The 23648-nt window shown below is 37.6% G+C and overlaps 5 protein-coding genes, 1 long non-coding RNA gene and 1 pseudogene across 10 annotated transcripts; 5 read left to right on the plus strand and 2 right to left on the minus strand.

The window, feature by feature from the left end:
* Positions 1 to 1397: 1397 nt before the first annotated feature.
* Positions 1398 to 2242, plus strand: LOC114520329. Its single transcript, XR_003686682.1, has 3 exons — positions 1398 to 1531; positions 1679 to 1741; positions 2009 to 2242. It is a non-coding gene; the product is annotated as an uncharacterized LOC114520329 (long non-coding RNA).
* A 5346-nt stretch (positions 2243 to 7588) lies between these two features.
* Positions 7589 to 9361, plus strand: LOC114520638 (protein FAM227B-like). Its single transcript, XM_028540954.1, has 2 exons — positions 7589 to 7981; positions 8054 to 9361. Exons 1-2 carry the CDS (start codon positions 7643 to 7645, stop codon positions 9284 to 9286), a joined length of 1572 nt encoding a protein of 523 aa, XP_028396755.1. The 5' UTR covers positions 7589 to 7642; the 3' UTR covers positions 9287 to 9361.
* Positions 9288 to 11078, minus strand: LOC114520639 (AH receptor-interacting protein-like). The gene is made up of 4 exons (XM_028540955.1): positions 10962 to 11078; positions 10689 to 10874; positions 10389 to 10533; positions 9288 to 10024 (listed from the first exon to the last, which is right to left on the minus strand). The coding sequence occupies exons 1-4, from the start codon at positions 11043 to 11045 to the stop codon at positions 9432 to 9434; spliced, it is 1008 nt and encodes a 335-aa protein (XP_028396756.1). The 5' UTR covers positions 11046 to 11078; the 3' UTR covers positions 9288 to 9431.
* Positions 11079 to 12060: 982 nt separating this feature from the next.
* Positions 12061 to 16858, plus strand: LOC114520631 (transducin beta-like protein 2). 4 transcript variants are annotated; one of them, XM_028540944.1, is made up of 13 exons: positions 12061 to 12398; positions 13380 to 13431; positions 13526 to 13588; positions 13929 to 13958; positions 14449 to 14657; positions 14761 to 14847; positions 14976 to 15037; positions 15174 to 15247; positions 15330 to 15379; positions 15643 to 15828; positions 16421 to 16581; positions 16688 to 16719; positions 16824 to 16858. In XM_028540944.1, exons 1-13 carry the CDS (start codon positions 12239 to 12241, stop codon positions 16849 to 16851), a joined length of 1194 nt encoding a protein of 397 aa, XP_028396745.1. In that variant the 5' UTR covers positions 12061 to 12238; the 3' UTR covers positions 16852 to 16858. The 4 variants fall into 4 exon arrangements, with proteins under 4 accessions (XP_028396745.1, XP_028396746.1, XP_028396741.1 ...); XM_028540940.1 differs by lacking the exon at positions 12061 to 12398 and adding an exon at positions 12472 to 13291; XM_028540945.1 differs by lacking the exon at positions 13929 to 13958.
* A 943-nt stretch (positions 16859 to 17801) lies between these two features.
* LOC114520680 (secretory immunoglobulin A-binding protein EsiB-like) lies at positions 17802 to 20113 on the plus strand (the record flags this gene model as incomplete). Its single annotated transcript, XM_028541001.1, has 7 exons — positions 17802 to 17958; positions 18057 to 18136; positions 18568 to 18642; positions 18733 to 18775; positions 18879 to 18959; positions 19128 to 19360; positions 19509 to 20113. Coding segments are annotated over 7 exons (840 nt in total), but the record flags the coding sequence as incomplete, so codon positions are not given.
* Positions 20114 to 20245: 132 nt separating this feature from the next.
* Positions 20246 to 22271, plus strand: LOC114520537 (solute carrier family 22 member 15-like). 2 transcript variants are annotated; one of them, XM_028540831.1, is made up of 3 exons: positions 20246 to 20824; positions 20983 to 21906; positions 22206 to 22271. In XM_028540831.1, the coding sequence occupies exons 1-2, from the start codon at positions 20272 to 20274 to the stop codon at positions 21876 to 21878; spliced, it is 1449 nt and encodes a 482-aa protein (XP_028396632.1). In that variant the 5' UTR covers positions 20246 to 20271; the 3' UTR covers positions 21879 to 21906; positions 22206 to 22271. The 2 variants fall into 2 exon arrangements, with proteins under 2 accessions (XP_028396632.1, XP_028396631.1); XM_028540830.1 differs by lacking the exon at positions 22206 to 22271 and having other exon boundaries at positions 20983 to 21953.
* A 90-nt stretch (positions 22272 to 22361) lies between these two features.
* On the minus strand, positions 22362 to 23476 carry LOC114520539 (annotated as a pseudogene).
* Between the last annotated feature and the right edge of the window lie 172 nt (positions 23477 to 23648).

Below are 23648 nucleotides of genomic sequence, written 5' to 3' on the forward strand. Positions count from 1 at the left end.
GTTCAGCGAAGGATCTCGTAGTCTTGTGGGGAAGACAATGGTCTTCCAAGTGGTAAGTTGATGGTTCGAATCTGGTCTTAACTCTCCTTCCTTCTGACCTTCGACTTTCGAGAGAAGTATAATGTCAATTAAATAACCATCGCAGTTCAGCCAAGATCTCGTGGCCTGGTCTGCCAAGTGGTAAGCCGATGGTTCAAATCTAAGCTGAACCTGGGCAAGTCAAACTTGACCAAAGTATATCGATAAATGTAAGCGTTTGGGTAACTTTGAGAAAACAAGGAAATTAATTCAGCTTGACTGCATTTCAAATGCAAATATTTCGCCAATTCTTTGCAAGTGGAAATGTAGCTTTAGTACCACTAACAAAAGTTTTGATTGATTTTATTGTATTGTAATAGGCTTTCAAATAACAAAAGCTTTCAATTTTTATGTCAATCATTCCGTGCTCAGAAGACGAATTAATCATATTATTTAAATCTGAGCTGTCAGGACGGGTCTGTCAGCCAATAGCTTGGCTTTATTCTTCATCGCAAGGAGCACTGGAGCGGACAAAATGGAAATGATCTAGCTCAGGTTCAAATTTGAGGCAAGATTACTCGTAGATTACTGGATAAAAATAAGCCAAATTAACATAATCTTTGTTTCCCCAGTTAAAACAAACAAAGGCCCGCTTATAACAATGTTGGGCTAATTTATTAGTCATATACCATGCAACCTGTTCGAGGCTTCATTTGGGCGCTGGTCTTCAAAGCATAAAGACAAGTCACTTCTAATGCTCAAAATTTCGTCTGAAATCGCTATCAATGATAACGTCTTTTTACAGAAGAGAAGTTTAGTATCTTTGTGGCGCTGTGCCGTTGTCGTTAGTGTGAAAAACAGGTACTGATATGCCTTTTTCTTTACGATTATCAGCTTGCTTTAGTGAGAGATTTTGGGCGAATATTTCAGCAACGTGGTCCAACTTCACCACGTGTAATGCCCAAAAATCCGGGTTTATTCGCCTTGTGTTCGATTTGAAATTGTCCTTATAACACTAACGTTGCTTTTTATTCATTGCAGACAAGATTCTGACGACTGAGAGCCAAGCTTGACGATGAAATTCGTGAACAAGAGATTGATGACCGATAAATTGTGGCTGAAATAGCTCAAGATAACTCGCCTTTGAAGAGAGGGCACGACTAGCTTTTTCTCGGAGCTTATTGGTGAAATGAAAAAGGTAATTAATACACGTGCTAAAATCCATGTGAATTTGCGGACGTTTTGATGCCGCGCAGTCCAGCTCAACCAGCTGAATCCTATAACCACCAACCTAGCAAATTATATCTTTCAATTAAGTTCTAAAGGCTTTGCGGAAAACTAACATTGCCTTCTACTCTTTTCAGGCAGAGTTATAAGAGCTAAAGTCAAACTAAAAAAAATACCGTGGGCAAGAAATTCGCCATCGATAACGGCTGAAATTGTCCGAGATGACTCTCGTTTAATGAGACAGCAAGTCCGAAGCTGCTCGTCTGATAGTTGCTGAAATGAACAGGTACATATCTATTCGTTTCTATTTAATTCACATACACGGGAGAAGTAGCTATATCAACGCGTGTTTTCTCCTAACATTTAAGTTTGTTTTATGGAATAACTTGCGGATATCACCGTCTATAACAAGTATTGCTTTGTTTTACTTCAGGTAGAGAGAGATTGAGCGAGTCAAAGCCATTTGAAACAAAGATTAACCTGTTCAAATTAAAATGTAAGTATTAAGCGATTGCCCATTTTAGATTTAGAGCGAACATAGGAACCTTAGGACGAACAACGATGGCTGAATTGCTGTATCTATAGCGGAGCTTCGCTTTAAAAGTTTCACCACGCTCCCCTCCTCAATCATAGAGGGTGTGCCTATGTGTAATGTTCGGGCGTAGTTCACCCTCCTGCATTATATTATGTACAGTTTTTATTCTTCAATCTTCCCCATATGTTAAAAATTGGTTTCTTATTCTTATTTTAAATTCTATTTCAGGTTGATAAAATATAAATCACCCGCCTCTGTGGAGCTATGATCGACGCCAAAACGACGCCAAACGACGCCAAAACGACGCTAAAACCACGCCAAAACGACACAATACGATACGACGTCAAACAGCAGCGTAAATTGGCGATGTTCCCCGACATCGTTGAAGGTTAGAGTAGCCTGGTGGTCAAAAAATGTGCATGCTAGGGTTAGGATGTGATTTCGCACGAAAAATGCGTGGTCTACGAGCAATTCTTCTGCAAAGCAGAAGTTCATTGCTCGTCTTAAAGGGTCGCGATGTTCTTTAAACCATAAAGTTATTCTGTTACTTAGGTTCTGGCCACCAGGAACATAGCTAATGCATGATGCATGTTTAAATTAATTTGCATGTGAGTAAATAAATTCGGCCATAGGATCCGGCTTTGCGCTTAAGGGCAACGCGCTGCGCTTAGGGCTACGCGCTAAGGTTTAGGTTGATAAAGTTGCATGTTCAAACTAGGATTATATGTCACAACTTTAATTAAAACATAAATTTTCATATACGAAATGGCTTAAAACGCCAGACACACGAACATTAATCACAGCCTCAAATGGCAAACATAATCCCATAGGTTCTTGTTCCATCTCTCGGAACGCTATTAGTTAATTTGCGGCTACGAATGTAGATTGTAATATTATAAGAAAAACACTGTTTTGCACAATATATACGCATATACAATTATAGCCTCAAATGGCAAACATAATCCCATAGGTTCTTACCTTGTTCCATCTCTCGGAACGCTATTCTTGGGTGATTTACGGCTACGAATGTACACTGTAATATTATAAGAGAAACACTATTTTGTACAGTACACGCATACAAATTATAGCCTCAAATGGCAAACATAATCCCATAGGTTCTTACCTTGTTCCATCTCTCGGAACGCTATTCTTGGGTGATTTACGGCTACGAATGTAAACTGTAATATTATAAGAGAAACACTATTTTGTACAGTACACGCATACAAATTATAGCCTCAAATGGCAAACATAATCCCGTAGGTTCTTTCTTGCTTCCATCTGTCTCTTTCGGCTCTTGTCCTATTGAAATAGTCTTACCCGGCCACATGCGGCTTTCGGAAATATCGATTGTAAAATTATGAGTTGTAAATATACCATTATTCAACTGTCTTACCATATTTTGTAATTGATAAATACTGTAGTACGAATGTATATAGTTAAAACATATTACCATACTTAGTTGTTTACATATAATAATACATATAACACATGAACAAACATATGCAAAAACTATGCAAACAACAGCCTCTAATGGCAGACATAATCCAATAGGCTTCTTCTAGGTTCTCCCTCTTTTCTCTTGTTTATCAGCAAGACTAATTATTTTCAGAAATATTTAAAGCACATACTGTCTTCCTATAAATCTGAAATACATCAAACTATGCAATCTGATTAACGCACACTTACTAACAAAATTTATACACATGAAAAATAAAACATGCTCTTAATGATTGTGAATTTATACTTGAAATGGGGAGGGAGCGTCATTCTTACTTTAGTTAAAAACAGATTAAGAGACAACATGGGCAGTGGCATTGTAACTTTATTATTTTTCCAAGGTCTCTGTGAGATTTCTAATCACCTAGCATCGTTGAGCAGTGCTTATGAAAAGTAAGGCGCCACTTTTTGTCTGTACTGTTTAACCTTGCTGAGTGGTTCGAAGTGTTAGCAGGTATCTTGGGATATCTAATAACGTTGCAGTGTTATTTTCATCGCTGTTCCTATAAGGGCAGCTTGCTTTGGCTATATGCCTTGGCTCTAAAAGTGTTTTATCAGTTTCTCAGACAAAAGATTTCTACTCAGCGCTGTTTCTTTAAAGGGCAGCTTGCTTTGGCTATATGCCTTGGCTCTAAAAGTGTGCTATCAGTTTCTCAGACAAAAAAATTCTACTCGGTGCTGTTTTTTCAAAGGGGAGCTTGCTTTGGCTAAATCTTAATTTGGTTATATTTTTCACCTCTAAGAATTAAGAAATTAAGAGATTTGTACTCAGTATACTACCTTTCACGTCGGCAGCCTTCCTGACTATATGTTTAGGCTCCAAAAATGTAGTCAATTTGTCAATAAGATATTTTTTGAAATCCTGTTTCTATAAGAGCAGCGTGCTTTGGCTTTATGCCTTAGCTTAAAAAATGTGCAGTCAATTTTTCAAGGAAAATTTTTCTTTTTTTGCTGTTTTCATATACGGGGCAGCTTGCTTCAGCTATACGCCGAAGTTTTCAAAATGTTCATGAAACATCTTAACCTAATAAATCCTTGAAATAATAAAGCTACAAAGTTTCAAAACGAAAAACCGTTAGGAGAACACTGCCTATGATTTGTCAGAAGAATAGTTTTAGTTTTTCGACGATCGAGGGCTTTGAAATACCCTGAATCAAAATGCTCTGAATTAAACTAAGTTATATATACTCTGCCTTAGTCGGTTCTCAAACTGGATTGGGTGTATAAGTCTTTGTAGAATAAAATATACACGACACTTGCATACAGCTATACACATAGATATACATGCATGTTTCACTGGTCAATACACAAACACAGTGTAAAAGACTTTCACACTTTCAATAAAGCATGCCAAACTTAAAGTGCACATCTTACACCTTCTTCATATGTAAATATTTTGCATCCCAATTGATATATTTGTACATTATTATTATATATGTAAAAGTAAAATAAAAGTAGAAAAATTATCCGTCTCCATGTCTCTTGATTTCAATAGCTAAATATACACACACGCTTTGTAACACATGACAATGCTTTAATAAAATCTGAAAAAACTTGTGTACTTTGTGTTCGCTTCCGGCTTTCGGTCTTTCGGTCTTTCGGTGAGGGTTTTCCTCCAGGAACTCTGGTTTCCCTCGTAATAAAAACAGTGTCCGTGTGTTCGGAACCGCGTTTATGGTTGGTTTTCCATTCAAAATTTAACTTCTCTCCGGATTCATTTCCTAAAATTTACAAAATGTCGTGTTAACCCCATTTCACGTTGATCTACATAACTACATTCGATACAAAGTTATAGGAATGTTTTCCAAACCAATAGGCATTTATTTTGTGGGTTAAGACTTCAAAGTGAACTTAAATTGATGGAATCTGACTGTGCACACGGTTACTGGGTTCAATTCCTGGTACACTGTATTGCTCTCCTTCAGGGTATAAACTGTTCTTCATCGGCAACAAAGCCTAGATCTATAATTATTAGCCATTTTAACTTAATTTTACATGACAAGCTGCTAAAATTAAGATTTCGTCCCATTCCAAACTACAAGAAAAGCAGAATTTTGGAGACCGCAGAATTTCCGGCGCAAGGCAGTTCACCGACAAAAGTGGTCGAGTATTGTTAATCGTTGATGAGCATTTCATGATAAAGAAGACGTGTGATGTTTAATGTTGTAATGAACACAGCTAATGAAGATGCAATTACAGACATTCCTTGGTAATAGGACAAACATTTGACCACTAAAAGATCGTTTGCCTATATCAAAAAATTTGACATAACCAAAGCATGTTTCTATATCAACACGAAACATGCTTGCAACTTTACATAGGACTAGGATTAGACCATTCAACCAGTGTGGTTATCCATTTCAAAATATTTGACATCATAACCAAAGCATGGTTATATTGTTTAATGTTTGTATATAAGTACCAAATATGCTTGCAACTTTACATTGGACAAGCATTTGACCATTAAAACAGCGTGGTTATCCATGTCAAAATATTTGACATCATAACCAAAGCATGGTTATATTGTTTAATGTTTGTATATAAGTACCAAATATGCTTGCAACTTTACATTGGACAAGCATTTGACCATTAAAACTGCGTGGTTATCCATTTCAAAATATTTGACATCATAACCAAAGCATGGTTATATTGTCTAATGTTTGTATATGAGCGCCAAACATGCTGGAAACTTTACATAGGACAAGCATTTGACCATTAAAACAGCGTGGTTATCCATTTCCAAAAATTTGACATCATAACCAAAGCATCGTTATATTGTTTAATGTTTGTATATGAGCGCCAAACATGCTGGAAACTTTGCATAGGACAAGCATTTGACCATTAAAACAGCGTGGTTATCCATTTCCAAAATTTGAGATCATAACCAAAGCATCGTTATACTGTTTAATGTTTGTATATGAGCGCCAAACATGCTGGAAACTTTACATAGGACAAGCATTTGACCATTAAAACAGCGTGGTTATCCATTTCCAAAAATTTGACATCATAACCAAAGCATCGTTATATGTTTAATGTTTGTATATGAGCGCCAAACATGCTGGAAACTTTACATAGGACAAGCATTTGACCATTAAAACAGCGTGGTTATCCATTTCCAAAAATTTGAGATCATAACCAAAGCATCGTTATACTGTTTAATGTTTGTATATGAGCGCCAAACATGCTGGAAACTTTACATTGGACAAGCATTTGACCATTAAAACAGCGTGGTTATCCATTTCAAAATATTTGACATCATAACCAAAGCATGGTTATATTGTTTAATTTTTGTATATGAGCGCCAAACATGCTGGAAACTTTACATAGGACAAGCATTTGACCATTAAAACAGCGTGGTTATCCATTTCAAAATATTTGACATCATAACCAAAGCATGGTTATATTGTTTAATGTTTGTATATGAGCGCCAAACATGCTGGAAACTTTACATAGGACAAGCATTTGACCATTAAAACAGCGTGGTTATCCATTTCAAAATATTTGACATCATAACCAAAGCATGGTTATATTGTTTAATGTTTGTATATGAGCGCCAAACATGCTGGAAACTTTACATTGGACAAGCATTTGACCATTAAAACAGCGTGGTTATCCATTTCAAAATATTTGACATCATAACCAAAGCATGGTTATATTGTTTAATGTTTTTGCTGTGATTTCATATGCGATTTTTTTATCGTTGGATAGATCTGAACGAGTGATTAGTTACATAGGACCAGAATTAGACCATTTAACCAACATCGTTATCCATGTCAAAATATTTGACACTATAACCAAACATTGGTTATATTGATTGTTTTTATATGAGCACCAAATATGTTGAAAATTTTACATAGGACAAAAAATTTGACCATTAAAACAACGTGAGAAAAAGATGAATTAAATAACCATAGCCGTTCAGCACAAGACCTCGTGGTCAACTTTACATATACCAAAATAGACATTATACCACAAGCCTCACTCTTTGGATTTTGCTAATGTTTTCGTGTCCGAAATTTTTCAGAAGCGCACGCGTCATTGTACGCAATTCCGGCGCCATCCTGGTATGTGCAGGAAGTTTGTACCCCCATGAAAAAGTTCCTACACGCACCAGGATTGCGTGAGCAAGACACAAATTGAATACTAAAAGGGGTGAGCCTTATGGTATAATGTCTATTCTGTGATAGTGTTTAAAACCCAAAATGGTTTTCTATTGGTTAAAAACAGCGCGATTTCTAACCAATCGACGTGCGCGATTCGTAGCCATGGTGACGGTGATGTCGTGATTCGCGATATTCAAAATGGCCTCGCAAAAGAGAGCGAGGAAATCAGTTTTCTTCAAATGTACAATTATTTTGCATTAAAATGGACCGCAGAATTGACGCTTTTTTATCGGATTACGCAGAGCAAAATGGGGAAGAGCTAGAGGAGGGAGAGGAGAGCGAAGAATCCAGCCCGCTGCCAAAAACTGCGGACGAATGGCTTGCAAGAATGGGTTATGTTACATGGCCTATAAAATTGGAAGAGGAAGACAGACTTAATTTAACACCGGAAGATGTGGGAACTGGTACACTTGAAGATATTATCAACGCTCTAGCAGCTCATGCACCGCTTGACCTTAGCATTTTGGATGAAGTCTTGAAACAAATTGAAGAATTAGAAAAGAAAGTTAACTTTTATGCATCCAAGATTTTCAATATTGAGGTCAGTGAAAATAACTTCACGAAATTTGCAGCTGACTATCATTGTTTCGATAAACTTTTTTTCTATTTTCAGATAACTCCACAACAGGATGAAGAGGTAAATGATCAAAATGATCAGCAAGCTGATGCGGAGAAGAAAGTTGTAACACCTGTGGCTTTAGTCAGGCATTATAGAAGCAATGATGAATCGAACGTCTTGGAGTCAGCAAGGAAATCCCAAGAGAAGGAAGCTCAGAATCGCAAAGCTAAAACAGTTGAGAACACAACATATTTTGGTTTCACACCAAACGAGCTTACGCCATTACCAAGAAACTTGGAATCTCAACAACTCCTAAACAAAGTCACCAAAATTCAAAATTTCCCACAACCTTTTAGGAATGTTTGGAAAAAGGCGATTTTATCCGAAGCATCTGTTGCAGTGTTTCAAGATTCATTTTGGTGGATATTTTGCCAACTGTTTGAACCAAAACAATCCAAAGATGTGATATTCTCACGTATTTCCGATAGTTTTGTTGCACTCTTTTTCCATATCCCAACGGCATACAAGGATCGATTCTTCCACCACTACCCCGACTGCCTGGCACAAGCTTTGTATGCTGGCTTCTGCGAGGCATTCCCAGATTCGTATAAAATATTTGGCAACCCTTTTAAAGCCACTTTGACTGACACCATCTTTGAGTGGATATCGGGCGTCCGTCCTCGGCCTATGATATGGGAAACCTGGCAACTAGAGGAATTGGAACCAGCGGGATTTCAAAATTCCGAGGAAGCTAGGAAATCACTCATTCCAAAAACATTGTCTTTTGACATTGATGGTATCTTAGAGAATGAGCGAGTATCCCCTTCTGAGAAGAGTAAAGCAAGATCCCCTTCCCCTGGACAAAGCTCTGAGACCTATAAGTCCCATCCTGCAGGAAGCGGTCCAGACTTCCATAAAGTCCAGTTCAATATACTAGGGCATAGCCCATTGGTGCTGCACTTTATGAGAGTAAAAGGGGTCAGGGAAACAGATTTGGAAAGCGTTAAAAAAGTCGTTGGTCGCACAGAGATAGCCCGGCTGCCTGAGCCCAGACCGACGTATCAAGATCTTATTAACGAGTGTAAGAAAAATTCACAATTGCTGAGTCAGCAATACCGTCTTGTGCTTCAGATGTCTGCAGAAGAAAGCCAACATATTCAGAAACAAAAGCGTCAAGTCATTGCGAAGATCAATCAGATGCAAGTCGAGTTAACAAGAAAACACAGTGACTTTAAAACATTGAGTGAAAAAATATACGATCTAGTTTTATACTCAGATTATTCTTAAAATGCAAAGTGTTGTTTTAAAATTTTTTAAATTATTAAAATGTTGGACTTTTTCCTGTCCCAATTTCTCATATTTGTCACAGTCTTATACAATAAAAATGTTTTTAAAAACACTTTAAATAGCAATTATAAACTCTACTAATTTCTCAAGGAAATAATCCTTTTAATTTCTTCTTATATTCTTCCTTATGCTCATTCTCTTTCTTATCTAATTGCTCAAGTTCCTTTTTAACTGTTTTCACCAAGCTCTTATCTAGTTCCATAACACGTTCAAAATCCTGCCTTGCTTCTTTGGGATTCCAGCAACCAACATGAGCTTTTGCCCTCCTGAATAGAGCTTTGACATTATCTGGATCAATACTAGTTAGGACTGTAGTTGTGTGACGAATCACCTCATAGTATTCACCTAAACTAAGTTTGCACTGTGCAAAATTTAATAAAAACGGTAGTTTCTTTTGGTTTAGTTCATTCCAGGCATCATCTTTTGGTTTTTCACGCAAGCAAAGCTGTTCAAGGCAGCCCAAAGCCTCGCTATATTTCTGTGCAGCTTCTTCATACTTTTTCTCCTTGAATAACTTGTTACCTTCTTCCTTATATTTTGGTAGAACTTCAAGTTTTTCTTTCTCATCCATCTGCCAAGCCTCCTTTTCATAGTCACCTTGTTTTTGGAACTTCTCAAGATGGATTTCAAAGATGAGGTCTGGCTTTTCGTTCACAAGCTCATCAAGATCTTTGTAGCCTTAAAGAATATGAAGAAATCTTTCAGTTCTAAACTGTTGTTCTTCCTAGAGGTCCAGTAAGGATCATCTCTTATTGATCCAGTGTCACTGCAGGAGGAAACCTAAACTAAACAAACTGTATTTATACTGGATAGTTCTATCAGTTCTAAACTGTTCTTCCTAGAGGTCCAGTAAGGATCATCTCTTATTGATCTAGTGTTACTGCAGGAGGAAACCTAAACTAAGCTAACTTTATTTATACTGGATAGTTCTATCAGTTCTAAACTGTTCTTCCTAGAGGTCCAGTAAGGATCATCTCTTATTGATCTAGTGTTACTGCAGGAGGAAATTACACTTTTAATTACACTTTTTTGAGAATCTCACCTGTTCCTTGATCCTGGAAAGCAGCCATGCTACAATGATGCTTGTGTTTCTCATCATTGTGGTCATGTCCATGATGATGACCACCTCCTTGCTGGACTGAATAATCTCTCAAATTCTTTGATACAAAAGGATAACTTTCAACCAACTATAAGATATAAAATGACAGTTGACAAGTTGTTAAAGTGGATATAATAATAGTGCTTATGCGGTGAAACCAGGTCATAAAGTGCTCAAGGAACCACTCTACAATATTGTAAGCGCCCTGTGAAAATAAAAATACTGATAAATCAAAATACCAACCGAGTTGTCAACGGTAAACTCCGATATTTCTCCAACTCTCATGCTTCGTATCAGCTCCTCCCATACTACAAGTTTGAACTGCTTGCCAATAAGAAGTTCAAAAGGTCGGCCAAGCTTTTTACTGCAATCAATTTCCTTTCTTTCCTTGTCTTTAGTGAGTTTAAATGTCTTAAAGTGGAAGGTCGCCTGAAGTTGAAGACAAGTTGAAAATCAGTGCGCAGTTTTAGTAGTGAAAAGACTATGGATGTTTTAGTAGACGAGTAGATCAAGTACCTTAGATCCTGGAGTAAACTCGAGCTCATCTCCAGAGCCAGGATATATTATTTTCTTTGTTATATTCGGCTTTTCGTCCGCCATATTCCTTCTTCAGCGTCTCTTTGTTTACTTTCTGTTTCGGAAAGAAACGAGCCGGCGATACTTTTACATGATACGTCATGTTCTCGATCACTATGATGTGAAGGAATCTCTGACGGAAATATACCGACCAGTGTTGCCAACCTTGGGATTTTATCCCAAGATCTTGGGATTTTTTAAGGCTGTTGGGATTTTTTTGGGATTTTTATTTTTTTAATAAGACCTTGGGATTTTTCTTGGGATTTTTTAGAATAGAGACAAGATAATGTTTTAATAATGATAGTTGTAATACTGATTAATCTGCCTGCTCGGTATAACTGTTATTCACTAAATATTTTAATATACCATACAGAGTATACAGCAGTTAAGTGATGAGATCAGTGAGAAGGTTTCTTCCTATCGTTTATACTTTATACAAGACCAAGTATTTCGCCAGGCTTCGGTTAACGCGCATGGCTGAACACTTCGCCTGATGAGGGGACCTGGGAACTAATGAAAAAAATCTTGGGATTTTTTTGGGGGAAAATAGGGAATCTTGGGATTTTTTGGGAGCTATATTGGGATTTTTAGGAAAACTGACTTGGCAACACTGATACCGACATACCGTCAGCTGCACCTGCATCTGTGGACAATAAGGAACTTGTTGTCGATTTGTCGCCGTAAAACCACCTGTTCGACACCTGTAAATTAGATATTCTTTCTTCTCTCAGTGCTGTTAGACCTGTAAAGCATTTCCACTGAAAACTCCTGTGAAAACTCGGTACGATCGGTTTAGAATATCTGCAAGTAATAGCAATAACATTGAACTGAAGAATTCAACCTTTTTCCCACTGAGATTTTGAAAGCAAGTTTATCGAGTCTTCCCTTGAAACTAATATGCTTGGACAGTGCATTATAATTTGTTATTATAATTTAATTTCTTTTTCAAAACATACAACCATTCAGCCAATTGAAAACCGTAAAATAGTCGATTTTTTTCGCCAAGCGTATATATCCATCAGGAAGTTGACAAACTTGATGCATTATTTTTGCATACTTAAACGGCTATCGACTAGCGTCTGCCAGCGTTTTTTTTTTGCACTCGAATATTTTCAGGCCTAACATCAAATTTGTGAACCATTGATGTACGAAAATAGTCTGATAAAATAGTCTGAACAAACAAAACCAGGGTTTTAAAGTGAAGAAAGCTTGGAACTATGTTGTCGAACGGACGAAACGGCTACAGCTCGTTGAATTCAAACAACTATTACGATGAAATTCAGGGAGTTTTGGCCGCGACATTGGACGGAAATAAAACAGATATTGATGGCATTGAGTTTAGCAGCAATGGAAAGTACTTGATTTCGTCTGCCGCCGGTGAGTTAAAGAAATAAACTTTCATTGTTTGACAGATTTAGCAGCTGCAATTGGCTTGGAAATCATTAGTGGGCATTGTCTATCCAACTCTATCGCCCATTAGGCAACAATTATAATTTACTTTTCGCATATGCTTTCTTGTGAGCTACAGATTTGGGTTTCCTGTATAATACGTAGTGGTTTACCTCAAAATATGTAAAGAATTGATAAGTTCTTTTGGTTTTTTGCATTATCAGTACGGGGCCGTACGGCTAGCTGTTTTAAAATTTAAATCGAATCTAATTACAAAGTAAGACAACCATGTAATATTAATAATGGCAGCGAGCTTTAGAGCGATCGCTTCGACTATGTGATTTATCTCTTAGTTGTGTTTGTTTGATTAATTTGTACACTCCAATTTCTGTCAAAGTCAAGGGTTCCAAATCCAAAATCTACCATTATCTTCATCTTTCTGAGCGCAATATAAAAACTGGAGCAATACTGCATTTTAATACGAGCCCCTCGCTCGTATCAAGTCAGCGGTGATTTTGCTGACGTTTACAATATGGCGGACGAAGAAGAATCTTTAGGAATTGTACAATTCACAGTAATACTGCTAGTTACCGTCGTGTTTGGCGGCTTCCTAGTGTACCTAGTGTTTTCCATTGGCGGGAAAAAGGGCAAGAAAGATGCTAGCAACGATTCGCGTAGCGAAACCAAAGTAGAAGACCTCAAAGCAGAGAACAATACTGCCGAAAGTTCGAAGGTTTCCAAAAAGGCACCTACAAAAAATTCGAAACGCGTTGCAGCCAGCGAGCATCCGAAACAATTGTGTATACTTAAGGGACATACATCTGATGTGCTTTATATAGAGTTTACGAACAACGGGAAATTGTTAGGTTCCACTTCGTCAGGTAGAATAAAATTAAATATGACAAGACAATGGAAAGTTGCAGGACTTATACTGAAGAGGACTAATCTATTGTGCCTTTTCTTTTTTAGATAGGACGATAAGGCTGTGGAGTGTTAAAGATTTTAATGAAAGAGATCATAAGTTGGTTCTTTTCACCTATATTGATTATCTTGCAGTCAAACGAACGGCGATCATTCAAAGGGTGGATAAACATCTCAGCTATTTTTCTTTATAGGTATATTCGTGGTAACGTAGAGTGGGATCATGCGACAAAAATCAATCTCACACAAGATGCGAGGTACACGTACGATATACGATGATCATATGATTGCATTTATGTTCATTGATATCATCAATATTGTATAGGTTTACTATCAAAATACAAGATCACAACCAATTTAACTTTTGTAGTTCCTCGTGTATTTTTGTAATACCACTAAAGTAAATGTCTGCTTGCCTAAAAAATACGTTTGTGGTTACTAAAAGCATAGAGGTTTAAGCTTCCCTTGGTCTGCAGCTCAGCTAGCCATATAGCTATTTATATTCTTTTGAACAAAATTAAACGTTAGGTGGTAATATTTAACCTAATTTGTAAACTAAACTAACGAACTCAATTTAAAAATTAATCTTAATTTCAGTGGCGATGTTGAGAAGCCAGTAAAATTCAGGTTGGCAAATAACATTTTTAAACTTAAAATGCCCTAAACCTCTAATAAATATTTCCCAACTCCGTCTTAAAGTATCAAATCCTAATTAACCTCGTATTTCATGTAATTTTATACACAAATATAAAAATTGGTTAACTAACATTTTTCATATGCACGTACACGCACGTAAAAGTCTAAATAAGTTATCTTTAAAAATGCTAAGTGAATAAATCGAAAGAACTTAGTTTTCGCGCATTTGTTGAGCTAGATTTTGAATAATAAAAATTTAGAAGCATTTAAACTTTTACGTGCCTGTACGTAGGTGCTAAAAACGCAACAGTGGAAAGCAGCTCTAACAACCATTAAATTCAGCCAAGAGGCGATATGTCTTACGTTTATCATACGCTTAATCTGGACAAAATGTAACGCGTATAATCTTGGAAGCATTAATTTTAATCATACAACCAGCTCCAGGAGTGCAATGATTTCAACGTGTATTTTTGTCCGTTAGAGCATTCATCTCTGCGCTGGCCAATGGGAACACGATACGCGTATTCAAAGTTCAGAAAAAGCACGACGGAACTGGAAACACCGTGACGGGGGAGTTTGACTTTCCCCAGCAGCACAAGGCTGATATCATCAATGTCGGTGTATCAGCCACCGGGAAGTTCATCATGTCTTGCTCAAACGATACCACAATCGTCATTTGGAATCTCAAAGGTGTGATATGGACCTTTTGCACAATTACAGCGCCATTTTGAACGAGCACGACCGTATGGGTAATTCTCACTCTTGTAAAACATTTCATCTCCGATCTCTCTAGGAGAAGTTCTGGAGACTCTGAACACAAATCAAGTGAACAACAGCTTTGCTTGTATTTCACCTTGTGGCCGCTTTGTGGCTTCGGCAGGCGAGTTTTTTGAAGTTTTGATTTCCTTTCTGTTTTGTTTTCTCACTTGTTTTGGTTGTTACTTAGTTTGCTTTCTCGTTTCTCTTGCGTCGAATTGAAAATTATATTCGTCATATTGAATTGTACAGGTTTTACATCAGACGTGAAACTCTACGAGGTGGAATTCACAAAGACTGGAGATTTTAAGCAGGTATTTTAAACATTTACATTTTCCACCATTTTGTCTGAACGCCCTCCATCTTGTTTTCATCGTCGCCATCAGCGGGTTCTCGTAGGTTTTTATTATGCAGGCATAAATCAGATGGTTTTATTTGTATTTTTTACAGGTGTCGCGGGCGATGGATTTGAAAGGACACAGCGCTGGTGTTTATCATTTTAGTTTCTCAGCTGATTGCACCAGGTTTGTCTCTGAGAGTAATGCAGGAAATCTACGTGAATCTACGTAAGCATCGCTTTAGCTTATCAGTTCATCTTTTCTTCAGGATGGCAACTGTGTCGAAAGATGGCACGTGGAAAATTTGGGATATTGATGGTAAGTGTTGGATCAGTCAGGTACATTGTTGGGTACATATTTTCCTTTATGGTTGGTCTAGTGCCTTGATAAGACTTAACAAGCGAAAGTTTTAATGGGGGATGAAAGAAGTGCATGAAAATTGACTAGATATGGCACCTGATAACCGCACTGGACACTCAAATTTTTAAAAATTCTATGAAAGTCGTTGGCTAATAGATATCATTATCACGCACAGGCAGGATTTAGAGTGATACACTTGAAATATTTTGTTTCTTTTCCAGTGGAATACAATAAAGGGCAAGATCCTTCCTTATTGATGACAGGGGTGTACTCGGGGCATCACAATAACATGTTCATAGCAATCTCACCTGATGCATACGTTGTTGCAATTAGTATGGGACGTTCCATTGGAGTGTTCAATACAACAACAGGAGAATTAGAAGAAATGCTTGAAAACGTGCATTCTGGTGAGTCGTGTCTTTGAGAACCACTGGACCTCAAGACAGGCCTGTCTAAATATAGTCCGGGGTTTGACCTGTGGTAATATGGCAAACTTCTACGGGGAAACTGTTTAGAAATAGCGCAAGAATAGATTTACTTTTGTTTAAGTTTTCTTCTTCGCTTTGAAAGTTGCTGGATCGAAAAAATGCGATCTTTACTAGGCCTTCAGGGGCCGGTTGTATCAAGCCCGTTTAGCTTAAACGGTGGTTAAGTTGAAAATAGAAAGCAAGTCTATCGTTTTATTCGACAAGCGAACTAAATGTTTTTAACCTTAATACAAAGATACTGTTTACAACTACATATTCAGTGCATAATATTCAAGTTGACTCACTCAAGAGAGATGTAAGAGTGTTATTTAATTTTGACTTATCCACCGTTTAAGCTAAACGGGCTTGATACAACCGGCCCCTGGAAAACACAATTTAGACAGACTGTAGTTTCTAGTTATAGTGACGTCCGTAGAAATACTTGAATAGGAGGTCATGATATGATAAGGATGGTCAAAGGATGATAGGATAGGATATTGTATCCCTAACAATATTTGCCTGGGTTCTATAGACGACATCAGTTCTTTGACTTGGCATCCGTCGTGTCATTTCTTTGCCTCTGCTGGTGGGGCTGATAAACACATACGAGTGTGGCACAATACCGCTGGCATCAAGGCTCAGATACACGACCTCGAAGGACAATTGAAGAAAGCTAAAACGGAGAGCCTCAAGGTAGGACTGAGCTCGTTTAATACAATCATTGATAGTAAAAAAATTTTTAACAAACCGCTATGAAAAGATGGTCAGCGTTAACAGAAATACTCCGTACTTTATTTAGACACGTCTGGAACATAGGATTCTGGAAGCAAGGTTTGAGTGGGCTTTTTTTAGTTGTTTTTTACTTTCTAATGCTTCACTTTAAAAGCAGAAATCAATTTTTGAGCTTCGTTTATTTTCTTTTTACTCCTCTCTAGATCAACGTTGGAGAAGATCTCATTTTAGACACGTCAAACACGAAATATGAACACCTTCGTTAACTTAAACTGGAGCTATTTGATGCAATACTGGAAATCGAAATCGAAATTTTTATATACAAGCGATGTTTTAAAAGAATAATTATCCTCTGTTCATTAATTAATGTGGTGTTAAATGAAATAAATTTTATTATGACATGAATCCAGTGTATCTTTTGAGGTCAGTTATCTAGTTCCAAGCCTCTCAAGTTCTCCAACTCCAATATGGCTTCCAAAATTTGCCAAAAATTGTTAAAACCGTGTAGAAATTCTAGATTATTTCCATGTTCAACTGTATTAGCTAAAAATGTAACTTATAGAAACTATAACGTAACCAGAACTAGTACATATTTCCAGCTTTCAAATCCTTTAGTCCTACGAAAAAGGAGTTTTACCTCGCTGAACTTCGAAATTGGATGCGCTTTTGGTGCGCATATTGAACGGTCCATTCCAGACGGTCGTTTAGGACTGACCTTGAGGTATTCTGCACAGAGGTATTGCACAAAAACAGGTAGCTATTGAACTTGTTTTCACCTCGACATTTCTATAACTCAAGCAATAGTGGCACTGATAATTCTCCACTCGTCATATCCAATTTTTTGTTGTGGTAGGAGGTGAGGAGTTGCGAGAAAAAGTCGAGAAAATTTTATCCAAATCACCAACGGCAACTGAGGAGAAGCTGCAAGAACAACTAACAATACTGGACCTATTATGTCAGCACAGGGAGGGAGCTGTGTCATCTGCAGATGTGACTGAGGCAGCCAAACATAGTATTAATAGTTATCTGTGGTTGCGATTTTGAATTTTACATTGCTTTGACTTGCAGTGTTGAGATTTTTCCAGCCATCAAAGATTTCATTGTACTCTATCATTTTGTCTTGTAGTAAATTCTTGCGTTGGCTTGGTTTTTGAGCAAAGTAGGTACTCCAGGTTATGTAGATCAGCGCCAATTTAATTTCTGTTACCAAACTGAGCAAATGTATATCACATTCAGTTGGTGAAGATACCATTGATTTTTGGGCTCCGTTATTTCGTCTGGCATCCTTGGCTGGTAATGAAGATGCTAAGTATACATATGCACAGATGTTGCGATCAGGTGTGTATTTTTAATGGTTCGTTAGTTGCTTGGAAGTAGGTCAATTGTATTGTTAGGTGTATTTATGATTGGTGTTGAATGAATCCTCATTTTCTTAGGAACTGGTATCGATCCTGACTTGTTAGAAGCTGCAAAATTGTTTCGTGATCTTGCAAATGATGGTCATCCATATGCACAAGTATTGTAGCTATACCATAAGATGCCATGGGATTGGTTTTCTTAGTTTGCAGATATGCAGCCTAAGTACCATACAGTTCCAATATGCCATACCATATACCATACCAATATCTCATACCATACCATATACCATACAATACTAATATCCCATACCATACCAATATCTCATACCATATACCATACAATACTAATATCCCATACCATACCATACCATACCATACCATACCATACCATACCATACCAATATACCATACCAATATGCCATATACCAATACATACACTACCATACACTAACTACACTCATCATCACCAACCATCTACATACAATGCGCATCGCTAATCATACCATTCCATACACCAGCAATGTCACTATCCATATATATATACCGTACCATACCATCCATTATTCTACCATTCTCTCTCATTGTCTAGTTTGCCTTGGCAGGTATGTACTATCATGGAATTGGCTTAGACCAAGATTTTGAAACTGCCTTTCAACTTTATGAGGTTTTTATCTGCTTACTATGATGCAAGCATTTGTTGCTAAAACATAATGTTCAAAACCTTTCACAAAATTGATGTTCTTCTTTCTGCTAGAAAAGCGCAAAAAACGGAGTTGACATGGCCCACAGTATGTTAGGTAAAAAGATGGTTCTATATACATGAGATGTATATTGGGAATCTGCAATGATATATTCTCAATCCGTGCTCTTTTAATTTCCCAATGAAATCTCCTCTTCCAGGAAACATGTACCTTAATGGTCAGGCTGTTGAACAAAATGACAAACTTGCTTTGCAATATTTTCAAACTGGAGCAAAGAAAGGTAAACAAATGATACCAAACTTGTGCAAAAATTATAAAAAGAAATTTGCATATATTACCTGGAAACAAGAGTGATGAACCCTGTTGGGTATGAGCTAGGCTATCCCTGTAAATGGCTACATTTTTGGGACAAGTTCACACCTAGTTTCTCAAAGTATTTCTTTCTTAGGTGACCCAACTGCTGAACTCTCTCTTGCTCACTGCTATTCCTATGGAAAGGGTGTAACACAAGATTTGACCAAAGCTTTCGAGTACCATGTCAGTGCCGCAGAGAAAGGCCATCCTATTGGTATGTACAATGTTGGAACACAGTATTTTGCTGGGAAGGGAGTTGATGTCAATATGGAAAAAGCAGCAGAATACTTTGAAAAAGCTGCAAACCTAGGATTTGAACTTGCTCAGGTAAGACATGAAACCTATCCATTCACTTTTAAACAAGAAAAATGATCTAGGGTCAGAGTCAGACAGGTGAAATGCCTCAATACCTGGAGATGTAATAGGTAGGTTTGTATATTCTTTAAACGTTTTTTACTGATTTTAAATTTGGCAGATCAATTTGGGGAATATGTACTACAATGGTCTAGGCGTGGAGAAAAACTGGGAACGGGCCAAGGAACTGTATCGTCAAGCTGCGCCAACGAACAAAAATGCAGCGGCTTTACTCAAAGAAGTCGAGGAAGATGAACGGAAGCTACGGGAGGAACAGAAGCCCGAGGAATGAGTACGAATACCCGGTCACCTAGGGCCCCAGGGCACATGCAGTATAAGAATCACTCTACGGTGTACATTCCATTCATCGCGTTTGCGCGGGGAAGGAGGCGGGGCGGGGGGCAACGATCAAATAAACTAAAGGATCTCTTTACCAAACTCTCAGTGTTTAAATGCAAATGTTTTGATAAAGATGTTTTGAGTAATTTCTTTGGATCATTATTTTATACGGTTTTACAGTAATAAAACATCTAGTTCAAGCGCGGTTTTGTGTTGCGTCACAACCCATCATTACATGTTCAACGATGTGGATCAATTTCAATTTTCAATAATTGCAATATTTTTTTAAAAATAAACAATATCCGTGATCGTTTCAATAATTCAATTTATCTAAAAGCAGCCTCCGCCCTCTATTCTTGATATAAAAATCTTTCATAGCAACGTATTACAACTATTTCCGTTTCAAAAAACAAAGAGAACTTTGTACAATATTTATAAGACTAAATCACATGAATTGCATCATAATGAAATTTTAATCTGTTGTAAATTGTAATAATATTTGGGCTATAACTTGTAACAGTGGGTGTTGTAATTCTTGCATTAAAATGTCTCAATTAAACAGTATTCTTTCCCGAATTGGGGAATTTGGCAGGTTTCAGAAACGTGTGTACGGCTTGCTAAATTTTCTGGTTGTGTTCAGGTGCTGTCAGATGTTTTTGTTGGTGTTTGTGGCCGATAAACCGCGTTGGCGATGCGGCGGCAACGACGGCCAACCTTTGACCACAAATGGTAATTTTCCATGTTTAGCGAACGGTTCGTTGTGCGAGAGTGTGCAGTTTAGCAGTGAATTCTCGTCGATAACAAGCGAATGGCGACTGGTTTGCGACCAAGAATACAAGAGAAGCCTCGCAAGTGCCATAGTAATGGCAGGCTGTTTTCTTGGAGCTGTCCTCTTTGGTGGAATGGCGGATAAGCAAGGACGAAAACAAACCATTGTCGTGCTGTCGTCGATAGCTTCGTTCGCCTGCATCGCCAGTGGATTTTCACAGAGCTTTGAGCAGTTTCTTTTCTTCAGATTTGTTGCAGCTGTTATGTTAAATGGCTCAAGTACGGCGGTATTTGTGCTAATATCAGAAACGGTTGGACGAAGTTCAAAGGGTTTGTAAACTTTGCATTATTGTAACTGTATATATGAAGCATGGTTTCCATCTTGGCCTAATTGGAAAGGGTAGGGGTACACCCTTTCCACAAAGGGTGGCGGAATGTGGAATTAGCCAGTTTGTACTGAATAATTGCTGTATTCCACATCTTTATAGATATGTTGTTGACAGCTCATCAGGCATTTTATGCAATTGGCTATCTTGTATTGGGTCTGTTTGCCTACTTCATTCGAGACTGGAGATACCTGACAATCACTGTATCTCTGCCGATTGTGTTTTGTTCAGCTTTCCTTCTTCCAAATGGCCTGTGTGAATCCCCTCAATGGCTGGTGGAAAATGGCAAAATTGAAGAAGGCAAGCAGTTGTTGAGAGATATTGCAAAAGAAAATGGAGAGGAGATCTCGGAAACATCCCTTGAGAAATTGTCCAGCGATGCACCTAAAACCAATGTAAAAAACAGCCAAAGTAACACAAGTGTATTTGCAAGACCAGGTTATCTTAAAAAGGTTTTAATTTTGTCGGCAACTTGGCTCTTTCTTGCAATGATGTATTATGGTTTGTCATTCGCCTCGGGCAACCTCAGCAGCAACAAATACATAAGTTTTAGTTTATGTGGATTGGTCGAGATCCCAGCTCTATTTCTCAGTATGTGGTTTATAAAGTCTGGCCGAAGAAAGCCGTTGAGCTGCCTTGCTCTGATTGGATCACTTGCTTGTCTTGTTTGTGGATGGTTACAAGGGATGGATCAGTCAAACATGAACATCATAACAGTGCTGGCTCTGCTGGGAAAATTTGGCGTGGCAGCTTGTTACAACATAATATATATCTTCTCTGCGGAGCATTTTGGTGCCTCTGTAAAGGGCTTTTCCATGGGTATATTTTCAATTGCAGCTAGCATTGGTAGTATTCTGGCACCACTAGTTATTGGTCTTGAGGTTTATGATAAAAGAATACCCATGGTGTGTTTTGGTATTGGGGCCATATTTGCTGCTGGGTTAGTACTGACATTACCTGAAACTGTGAAGGTTTCTAAATCTCGTAAGACAAAGTGAATGGGCTAGGAATTCCTCCAAACAATAGGTAATTTAACTTTCAGAAGTCTTGATTAACATTGAAGTTTAAATATATATAGAAATTGTCCTCCAAACAGGCATAAGCAAGCTTCTTATTTTCTTAAATATTCCTAAAGATATTCTTAAATCTTAAAAAATTTTAGCAGCTAAATCAGACAATGATCAAAACAATGAAGGAATATTCAAAAAATGTTTTATTTAATTTGTAAATTTTTCATAATTTAAAACATTTGTCTAACTATAGTATATAGATTCTGACCACTATATGTCTTGCACTATATAAATAATATATTTATTAATTCTCAGCTTCTTAGGTTCGCCTTATCAATTAAATAACACAACGAACAACACAAATGTAACAACACACATGTTAACCATCTCAGTTGAGGTATGAAGTTTGGAAATAAACTTGCAAGCATTGTGACAAACCTGTTTACCAAAATTTGCTTTAAAATACCTGGATGGTAACAGCAATGTTCTATATATATATATATGTACTTCTATATAATATATTGACTTGTATTTTCACATTGCATTGTAGTCATGTCTGGACAGCATTATACATGCAACCTTCATTTTTCCAAATGATGAATAATGGTTTCATAGGTTAAAAGCAGTATAACCGTGTTGGGTACTTGACGTAACAGATGTGTCCACAAACCACTGTAGAATGCAGTCCATCCCTCCTCTTTTAGCATTATCCTTGCCGTTTGTAGGACCGAACTGTACCTAGCTTGACCAAGCACCTCGTTAGACTGTTGTCTCAACCTCGTCCTCAACACCTCATGGGGGTAACCGATCACAGCAGCCGTCGATTTTGATAGTGTTGATGCGATCACACAGGTTGAAAAATGAAATGACTTGTTACCATCTCTTGTATAAAAATTGTTGATCTTAATTTTCATTTGCTCATAAATAAGAAAATGTATAATGGTTTCACCAATACCCAGATAGGAAGCTGTTAGCCCACAATAGAATTTCCTTAATCCTTCTTTCATATAAATATTTCGTATTGTTTTCCAAAGACCTTTGTGATTGCCACCATATCGCGAACACTCCAGCTGTAACCTTGTTTTCAAAAACCATATTGGATTTGTCATTGTGCATGTTGTAAAACCAGCGACAACAGAAGAAGCTATAGGCAAAGCGATGCTATCGTTTTTTAGGTTCCCGTGTACCTTTAAGAAATGTTTGCAGTTTGAATAGACTGCAAAGTAAATCGCCCTCGAAGGTGCTGTGCCGAACAACTGGAGCTCCAAGCCACGATACAGCGATTGCCATCCTTCTGTTTTTATCATGTAACGCATATAAGCAAATACGGCACTAAAATGTTTTGATGGGGCACCGATGATAGCTTGGTTTGAACCTGCCAAATTGAGGTTGCCATAGTTTACTTTTTGTAAACTATATCCCGACGATTGAAGTCTTGTTTTAACCACATCAAATGGCGACGTTAATACAGAACCAACTGCTCCTCCTAGACCTCCCGCAACAAAGTGGTTTACTACAGAAAATTTCTTTTTTTTCAGTTTTTCCGTAGACATAACTTCATGTTCCGAAGCGGCACCTTCGTTTCTTCATCAACGTGCCTTCCACGCGAGTGCCACGCGCACATTTTAAGGTGTAGTGTGGGTGGGATCTGGGCATTGTTCTGGGTGGGACATGTACCCTTCTTTGAGTGGATTGCGAAGCCGTGGAGTCAAATTTGTGTGAAATTTTCATGTTTTTAGTAACATGCTATGTGCCCCC

Source organism: Dendronephthya gigantea, unplaced genomic scaffold, assembly GCF_004324835.1.
Source record: "Dendronephthya gigantea isolate DGI-Jeju-01 unplaced genomic scaffold, DenGig_1.0 000016F, whole genome shotgun sequence".
NCBI classification, from domain to species: domain Eukaryota; kingdom Metazoa; phylum Cnidaria; class Anthozoa; order Malacalcyonacea; family Nephtheidae; genus Dendronephthya; species Dendronephthya gigantea.

Excerpts from the sequence above, each read along its gene's own strand:
- LOC114520638 (XM_028540954.1), top strand. The coding sequence starts at position 7,643 with ATGGACCGCAGAATTGACGCTTTTTTATCGGATTACGCAGAGCAAAAT. Across the intron at positions 7,982-8,053 it reads CCAAGATTTTCAATATTGAG|ATAACTCCACAACAGGATGA; the intron begins GTCAGTGAAAAT and ends TTCTATTTTCAG.
- LOC114520631 (XM_028540940.1), top strand. The coding sequence starts at position 12,943 with ATGGCGGACGAAGAAGAATCTTTAGGAATTGTACAATTCACAGTAATA. Across the intron at positions 15,248-15,329 it reads TTCTCAGCTGATTGCACCAG|GATGGCAACTGTGTCGAAAG; the intron begins GTTTGTCTCTGA and ends TCTTTTCTTCAG. Across the intron at positions 16,720-16,823 it reads CATAGGATTCTGGAAGCAAG|ATCAACGTTGGAGAAGATCT; the intron begins GTTTGAGTGGGC and ends ACTCCTCTCTAG.
- LOC114520639 (XM_028540955.1), bottom strand. The coding sequence starts at position 11,045 with ATGGCGGACGAAAAGCCGAATATAACAAAGAAAATAATATATCCTGGC. Across the intron at positions 10,875-10,961 it reads AGTTTACTCCAGGATCTAAG|GCGACCTTCCACTTTAAGAC; the intron begins GTACTTGATCTA and ends CTTCAACTTCAG. Across the intron at positions 10,534-10,688 it reads AGTTTACCGTTGACAACTCG|TTGGTTGAAAGTTATCCTTT; the intron begins GTTGGTATTTTG and ends TATATCTTATAG.
- LOC114520537 (XM_028540831.1), top strand. The coding sequence starts at position 20,272 with ATGTCTCAATTAAACAGTATTCTTTCCCGAATTGGGGAATTTGGCAGG. Across the intron at positions 20,825-20,982 it reads GGTTGGACGAAGTTCAAAGG|ATATGTTGTTGACAGCTCAT; the intron begins GTTTGTAAACTT and ends ACATCTTTATAG.